Below are 8,350 nucleotides of genomic sequence, written 5' to 3'. Positions count from 1 at the left end.
TGCAGAGTTTAGAGTCTGTCAACAACTCTGGTAGCGAATTAACAGCAGGAGCATTATTGCTGAAGTCAGCTGCTCGTATCCGCTATTAATTTTGCACCGTTTCTTAAGAAAAAAAAAATATTATAAAGACCGTATCAAGGACCTTCAGTCCTAATGGTTCATGTGATGCATGTACTTTTTTTTAATTCCTGCATTCAACTTTTGATGTTCAGTCACATTTTACTCGAATTAAGTTGGATTTAATTAAAGCGATCCAAAATCCTGCGTTACTTATTTATGAACTTTTTTTCACCCTGCTGGCAAGGAAAGAAGTGATTCTGACAACCTTGGTTTCTTTCTTTTTTTCTAATTAGTGCACCTGGTTAGTACTGTTTTAAATGTTCCACTTTTTTTTCACATATGCAAAATAATATATGTATATATATTAAAAAAATATTAACATCTACAATAATAACAATACAATCACTATCAAGAGCATGCAGTTTCTCTCTTTCACTACTGATTTAAATTTACAATGTGAATAATGGAGACATTTTATATGTATCAAATGTTTATTATAAAATATACTGTCAGTATCAAACTAAGAAAATACAATAGAGTATTTAGTGTATAGAAAACCTGCAGTGATTAAATTGTGCAGTGTATGCCTATTTTTAAATCATTGTGTAATCTTAATACAGTAGTAGCTCACCATTATTTACATGCACTTACATAAACACTGGAGAAATGAAAAAAAAAATCAAAATGAAGTACTTTAAGGTGCGAGAGTGAAAACTAAAAAGAAACGAAGAGCGGTACAGGAATGTAACAATTTGATGCGTTCCTTTTGATTTCCCTTGTTCGTTTAAACTGGTTGCACATACATTAATCCACTCTTTTTTTACTTTTTCTATCAGTTAACCTGTTCATCAAATTTGTTACTCCTCTTCCTGGCATCTCCAGCACCGTAAGCATCAGATCCATCCGGCAGTTGAGACAGTGCTGAAGCGACTTTACTGTTGTCCTCACCTCCCCCATTGGTATGCAGACTATGCAAGATCTGGTCACTGGGGCGTTTCCAAGATGTTCGAGTGGCAATCCAAAGAATCAGACCTCCAAAAAGCACCAGGAGGACTCCCAGTACGTTCACAAAAATTGCCTCTGGGGGAGAATCCTTATACTTTGGGTCTTTCCTTTTGTGATGTAAACAGAGGAAAGTTATTCTCACTGTTCAGCATTTACACTGTATTCATCTCATTTTTAACTACTCTCACTCTCTATTTTAATACTTACAGGCCAAAGATGAGTTTCTCTGTGATGCCCATAAGTGCCACGGCTATGACACTGGTAAAAAGTAAAAGACCGCTGTAGACGTGGAGAGGCATAAACGCTGCTCTCCAGGACACAGGTGTAACTGGTATCAAGTACATGCCAACTCCAAGAACAAGCTGCCCATTGAAAGAGAGAGACAGATAAAACCCACTTCAGATCTGAAGACTGCTGTCCACTATGACTTAGTCTTTTAGAACCACCAGTAAGAGGTTCAGAGAAAAATGAGAAAGCTATACTGTTATACTTTAGATGTGTTAACAGTCCAGTCTAATGGTAGTAGTAGCTACAAAAACCCTGCAACAACTGTGCTTCTTAGGTAAAATGTTAGACGATACTCTTATCTTCAATATGTAACAAAAGTAGGTCTTTGTTGTAACTGCTTTAAAAATACCAAATGATTGCATCTATTTACCTGCAGACCGTACAGTATAACAGCCGTGAGGCCCAGCCAGCTGTGCAGACTGTACATGTTGGGAATGTTGGCACCATTGTGGAAGTCAAAAACTGCCACCATGGCTATAACAGCAAAAACGAAGGCTAACAAATTCAGTCCTGCATGAATGAACTTCATCATGAGTTTGCTGCACTGCCAGGTCCAGGGGAGCCTGTAGACTATTATTGCTGCAAGAGAGAGTAAGACAGGCAGTTAGCAACAACTTAAGGCAACAATAAAGCTTTTTTTTTTTTTTTTAAATTTGACTACATATTTCTAAAGTTGTAGGCTTACTTGCTTTATACTATCTAGGATGTAATGTTTGGGTCTCATAGCCTCATGAAAATCATATGGGGGGAAAAAAGCACACAGGTGTTGTAATGCATGTAAAATCTATATGCCATGTGCCATGTCACAGTGCATGTTCAATCATAAGTTTCTCTCTTTAGATGAAGGACGAGTGTACTGCCAGCTTGTGATTCCCTCATTACGCAATCAAGGCTAGAATCAGGCAGGCAAGCAATCCAAGCCAGCCCACTTTGAAAAAGTCTTTGAAAAATGTGAAGGAGGACATCAATTTTGGATTTTTATTTGCACCTTTTAATCCCGCAGATATCGTGGTATAAGAAAAAGAAGTGCACTTTCAACAGTTAGTCTCAATTATGTCTTATAAAGATAATAAAGACCCTTCTTACCTATCCCCTGCAAGAAAATAAATCCAGTGACTGTTAATACCGGATGCCAGTTGAATTCGGCGAGCCCTCCATCCCAGGCCAAACCTTCCTTAAAATACAGAACCCATCTGAAGACGAAGATTATGGAAACAAAGCCGGCGGCGGTGGCGGCACACAAAGCCAGCAAGAAGTGCTTCAGGTTCTCCATCGGCGTCTGCAGCGGGGGAGAGGCAGAGACTGGACCGGAGCGGCTGCTGTCAGGTACAATAACAACTTACAACTCAGCGCTGCCCGTTGAGGAGGGACCGCGGTCACGTGACCCCGAGCTGAGAAAACGTTTGGAGGGAGGGTGTTTTGCAACTTTTGTCGTTACAGAAGAGAGTCTGGGATCGGTTTTATAAGATGTTTTGGGGTTTTTTTTGGTGCTGCGTCACACTCTGACTCCCGTTACAACACAACTCCACGTCTACGCAGTCCTTCAAAGTCTGAGCTCCAGCGGGATTAAAGAAACAGCCATGTGGGCATGACTAGACATCTGTGGCTCTGGTTTTGCTTTGTACTGCGTTTTATGAATAGGCACTTTTCTCATTATCCCCCCTATTTACATCTTACTAATGCACCACAAGACACATTACAAAGAAAACATGAAAACCCTTTGCTTTTTTCTTTTAAAGCTATACCTACACTGTAAATATTAACGTGTCGCTTACCCTGACAGACAGCTACAACATTTAGGGTTGGAACATTAAGACACATAATCCTACAAACAAGCTCAAAGCCACTTTTGTTACAACTGAAGATTCATTATTTAAAAACTTATTAAAGAAGAACACTTGAGTGGTTTTGCAGCTGGTGGCCACAGATCATTGCTCTTTTCTTATCCTTCCTGGCTGATTTCTTTTCTCTTATTTTGCTTTTTGTTGGTGTCAGTACCTTCAGCCCATTTGGGTTACAGAGGTAGTCCAGCTCCTCAAGGGTGAAACATCCATATGTGCTGTTGCAAGGTTTGCTGTGACTCCAAGGATCGTTTTTTTTTTATTCAAAATATTTTTATTGGGTATTTGTGGATATAGTTTACAAAAAAAAAAAAAAAAAAAAAAAAAAGAAGACAGAAAACACAAACTGTTTACAATGAATACAAAACAGAACTTCTCATGTTGGAACATTGTTTTCCTCTCTTATTATTTACCAAACATACTCCAAGGATAGTTTCAAGAATTTAGAGGAGACACCAAGTGTGCCATTACATGAGGAGAGCTGGACAGCGCCAAAGAATGGCATCAACCCAGCAGCAGGACCAATATCTGCTTCTTCATGTAAATGACAGTGGAAACACTGCCAGTGTCACTGCCCACAAAATGACCTACCCGTGCATGTTTCTGTCAGAAGGGATACAGGAAAAGGAACAGTCCTGCTAAACCATTTCCTTTTGGGGAGGGGTTGTCTTGTTGTTACCTCTCCACCACATCCGCTGTGACTTTGTGCCAAGACAGGGGAAAAGGACTCACACTGTGACAGATTGATATCCCTAAAGTCCTCCTTTAATTTTTGAGAAGTGTCAAGATTTGCAAAGGAAATTTGACTAATTCTGTGAGATAATATATGCTTTTGATAAACCTAACTTAAAGGTTAGCTAGAACACACAAACTAACTGGTTTCAATTTGGGGATCTATGCAGTAAAGAACAGACATACTTTATTGTACTGCTACTTTTAATTTCCTATGAGCATATTTAAGAGCTAAAATTAAGATATTTAATACCATCACATCTTTTTTGTAAACTGAAGTCAATCAAAATGTGTGATACTATCTCAATATGTGGGACAAGACAAACACGTGATCACCCTAACTTCCCATTGTGACATTCTATTTTCTTGTATTACATCTTATATTGAATACAGAAACTCTTTATAAAAAATTATAGAAACTTGGTATACATAAGACTCCTGTTCCTGTTATGAGATTTTCCTTTCACGTTAATTTGGAGACTTTTTGGAAAATCAAAACCTCATATCTGTAACCCATGCATGTAAATAGACCCGCAATTTGCATGCGACAATCATTTGTGAAGTGTGACACTGTCACCACATTTAATCTGCATGAGTGCACTGCAGCTGGCAAATCACTTTTCTGAAACGTACATCATTAGGATGGCGTCAGGCAATTTCATCAGCTCTGACTGTTAACATCAAGCAAACAATCGCATTACTATCTCAGATCCTGGCTCAGAGTAAATATCAATATCTTACAATTTGGATATGCATGACGGAAAAAGAGAAGGCTGAAATACAGAGCAACTTGGAAAAATAAAATATTTTATTTTTAGAATAAAGGAAAAAAGTGAGATCAAGTTTAATGGTACAGACTTAGAATAATCATAACAGAAAGAAATAGTGATAATCAAGAGTAATCATATGAACTTAGGATGCAAAGATCCATATATTTAAAAAAACAAACAAAATATAGGAGAAGGAAATCATATTAAAAAAAATCTTAAGTGATCATGAAAAGCTTTACAGCAGCTTTGATTCAGTTTTGCACCGCTTATGTTTTGGTGGTGAACAGTTTGTAAACATGGCAGCAGAACTTGGCGTTCTTTTGTTCAATATGAACAATCGTGTCTTTGTCGAAGAACACCTCGTTTTTATTTGTCTGAAACAAAAGAGAAGAGCACACATTAATCCACATCCAGACTACTCGCCCTGATGTTTGCATACTCATGTCAAGTTACTCACCTCATCCCAGGTTTCAATCAAATCGATCGTCCGCAGTAATTGTCCGGTCTGGTTGTCATGGAGTTGGATGCACGCTCTTCCTTCTCCCTCCTCGCCGTTGGTTACCACGATTGCCAAAAGGTCAAGCTCATCCTCATATTCCACCATTCGGAAAGTCTGCATAATCAAAAGGCCGTTGTGAATTAAGTGCTACGTACCATGTTCTCTTTAATGAACAGCTCTACTTGCCTGCAGTGTTTAAACCTGAAAGCTTATCAATGAAATTCTTCAGAGGACATTACCCAACACATATCTCACCTGAGGAAATGTGTAAGGACAATTAAATGTATAAAAATCAATTGAGCTGCCATCCTGAATATTCTGCACTTTAAATAAATATGCAGGTTTTTTTTTTTATTCTTCTAAAAATATTTTGGCGCACACAAAAGAGGCTTTGGCTTTCCCCCAGGAAAAGGAAACTCCCACTCGCTCTCTGCCTTATGTCACATGGAGACCAATTTAGGTTACATACATACTCACCTCCAAAGGCCCATTTTGAGCCCGGAAACCTCTGAAAGGTGTTTTTAAGGACAGAGGCTCTTGTATGATGACTGAATTCGACTTAAGATCCTCATTCATTTTGAATTTTTATTACTGAGCTGTAAATCTATTTAAGCCTGGTGGGGTGTTGACAATACCTCATCAGCGTCTTACAGCTGATTGGGGAAGAAAAAACTGTTTTGCATGAAAATTCAGCTGCAAAGAGAAATAAACCCTGCATCAGTTGGCTAGTTTTAGCTGCAGATTTGCAGTATTAAGAGGTATTTACAGGAGAGGAAGTGTAGGCAGGATTGAGTCATGTCTGCCATGATGGATAAAATTGTCAACGAAATCTTTTTTTGTTTAGGTCTATTACAGAGGAAAAACTAATATATATCGCTTTTTGAATAAATAAGAAGAAAAAGATCTTACTTATATTAAGAAACAAATATATATATATATATAAATATAACTAAATAAATAATAAAAATATTGATATTGTGTTTGCTTCTTGGTTTAAATAAGAGAACAACCTAATCTGGATTTATGGATCTGTTTTGTCATCCAAACCCTCGGGGCATGCAAGGGACTTTGGGGGATGTCTCGTGGTGTCTGGCTTCAAAAATGACGGCAGCAGACGGTCTGCTTGTTCTGGCATGCTGTGAATTCTTGATTGGGATCTTGGGAGTTTTTAGATTTTGTCAACACCTTTCTGTTTTTATGGTGAGGCAAGCCACAACATCCTACAGGAGGAGCCTACTGGTGTACTCCAGAGGGGTATGTATGCTCTGTCATAGTGCATCAAGTCACTCAAGTAATTAACAAGAATGTCAGGACCCTTACTGCATTGTAAGAGGAATAAAAAAAATTATTCCCTTCCTGTCACATTCATATATTGGTATTTAAGTTAGTAATTTAATTAGATCCTATTTTTACCTTTTGAGATGGGTCATCATCCAGCTGTTGAAATCTTTTTTTTACTGTGCGGCCTGATGAGGTCACAGTGACTTGGGAGATAGGCTACAAGAGATGGAAAGCATAAACTTTATATTTTCTGAAATTATAAACAATACGCATACAATTCACCTCTATAGGAGACTTCCATCTCTGTTGTAGCCAGGCTGATTTATTGTACAAGGCTGATCCATCGCAGGTCAATTACATTTATTCAGAAAGCAAAGGACAGCAACTAAAAATCTCAAGCAAATAAATTTTACACTTACATTGTTTCGGTGGGTTTTCAGGGAGAAATCCTCAACGACCTTAGATGGCAGAGCACTGTTCAGTTCACCGAGGATTTTTAGGACACTGGAATATAAAAAAACCAAAACACAAATATTGTACAATAAGTATATTTGGCAAATAAGATAATATGATGATGTTAAATAAATACCGGAGCACTCACTTTATGGTGACAGGTCCCACATGGATAATTCTTCCTGAATCATCAGGATGAAAGAAGATCCCGTCGTTCTCAAGAGAGTAGGAGTCCATCTCTTGTACTCCGTTTGTTGCCTAATTTAATAAAATCAGAAAGCAAAAGATGCAGATTTCTTACAGTTTCTAATTAGCACACAACTTAAAGGCTCTTTCCATAAGGTCTGTTTTCTTGACAAAAAGGTCAAGATGCAAAGAGCAGGTGAGAAAGACAGGAAGTCAGATACAACAAAAAAACAACAGTGCAGAACATTGTAACAGACCCACGACCGACACATTCCCAAGGTTACATTAGTGGACAGCCTATGTCCACACGTACATGGGTATTTTTGAAAAGATTTTATGATTCTATCCGTTTGGCGTTTGGTGTCACTGAAAACAGAAATTTTTTTAAAACTCCTGCCAGCGTGAAGATTTTCGAAAACTCACTTTTTGCATTTAGGCGACGAGGAAAACGGAGATTTACTCACGCAACGTCAAAGGTGTGCACCGTTTTTGATGTCACGCTGTGCGCCACGTTATTGTTTACACGAGATTAATTTCTATAATGGCGGACATAGACAAAATACTATTGCTGTTAATCTGATTATCTGCATTTTTTACACTCTTACATATACAGGTGCAGTTTCTGTCCCTCCATTTAGAAAGACAGAGGCGTCAGAGTGAACTTCGGATGTGGTTTCTACATTTAACACAGACGCTTTCACAACCCAAATCCAGATGTTGGTTTTAAATAAATTTAACTTTCAAGGTCCATTTTTAAGCTTTTCCAGCACATTACTAGAAAAAAGAAAAAAAGAATGCATGTTCCGCTTATCATCACCTCAGTAAGGCCAAGTAAAAATGAAAACAAATCATTTTAGCTTGACTTAAATGTCCTTTGTTCCCCTTTTGTTAAAACATAGAAAACTGCACCAAAGACAAATACTGAAAAAGGAAATGGTGCACTATGCATATAGTGTACAAACTCAAAAAACAAATTTCTCTTAAAAATTACAATTACAAATGTGAACAAATCAACTTGTTAAAGATATTCATCTCCACTTGAACAAAAACAACCCCCTCAAAAGAAGAAAACTGCACCAAACGCTCCAATAATACACAGCAAGGCCAAATTAATAAGTCTTCTCATCAGATATTGATGCTTCTTTCTAATGTGACACAAAAAAAGGAGACAGATGTTTGTTATTTTAACTAGGTAAGCACCTACACCCCCAAAAATGGGGGCAAAAGGGAGGAGA

At 37.9% G+C, this 8,350-nt stretch overlaps 2 protein-coding genes across 2 annotated transcripts in view; both read right to left on the bottom strand.

The window, feature by feature from the left end:
• Positions 1-522: 522 nt before the first annotated feature.
• On the bottom strand, positions 523-2,809 carry LOC102297804 (plasma membrane ascorbate-dependent reductase CYBRD1). Its single transcript, XM_005951734.2, has 4 exons — positions 2,440-2,809; positions 1,724-1,932; positions 1,273-1,427; positions 523-1,172 (listed from the first exon to the last, which is right to left on the bottom strand). Exons 1-4 carry the CDS (start codon positions 2,624-2,626, stop codon positions 893-895), a joined length of 831 nt encoding a protein of 276 aa, XP_005951796.1. The 5' UTR covers positions 2,627-2,809; the 3' UTR covers positions 523-892.
• A 799-nt stretch (positions 2,810-3,608) lies between these two features.
• The window catches only part of dcaf17 (ddb1 and cul4 associated factor 17), a 36,381-nt gene continuing 31,639 nt past the window's right edge, over positions 3,609-8,350 (bottom strand). Inside the window, exons 10-14 of the mRNA XM_042220383.1 lie at positions 7,078-7,187; positions 6,896-6,980; positions 6,609-6,692; positions 5,154-5,309; positions 3,609-5,070 (exon numbers count right to left, since the gene is read on the bottom strand). Of these exons, the coding sequence (XP_042076317.1) occupies positions 4,963-5,070; positions 5,154-5,309; positions 6,609-6,692; positions 6,896-6,980; positions 7,078-7,187 (543 nt within the window). The 3' untranslated portion in view covers positions 3,609-4,962. The remainder of the gene's footprint in view (positions 5,071-5,153; positions 5,310-6,608; positions 6,693-6,895; positions 6,981-7,077; positions 7,188-8,350) is intronic.

This window comes from Haplochromis burtoni, unplaced genomic scaffold (genome assembly GCF_018398535.1).
Source record: "Haplochromis burtoni strain Fernald_Lab_line unplaced genomic scaffold, NCSU_Asbu1 Contig_48, whole genome shotgun sequence".
In the NCBI taxonomy this organism is placed as follows: domain Eukaryota; kingdom Metazoa; phylum Chordata; class Actinopteri; order Cichliformes; family Cichlidae; genus Haplochromis; species Haplochromis burtoni.
Note: the sequence above shows the minus strand (reverse complement) of the source record. Positions and strands in the feature narration are given on the sequence as shown.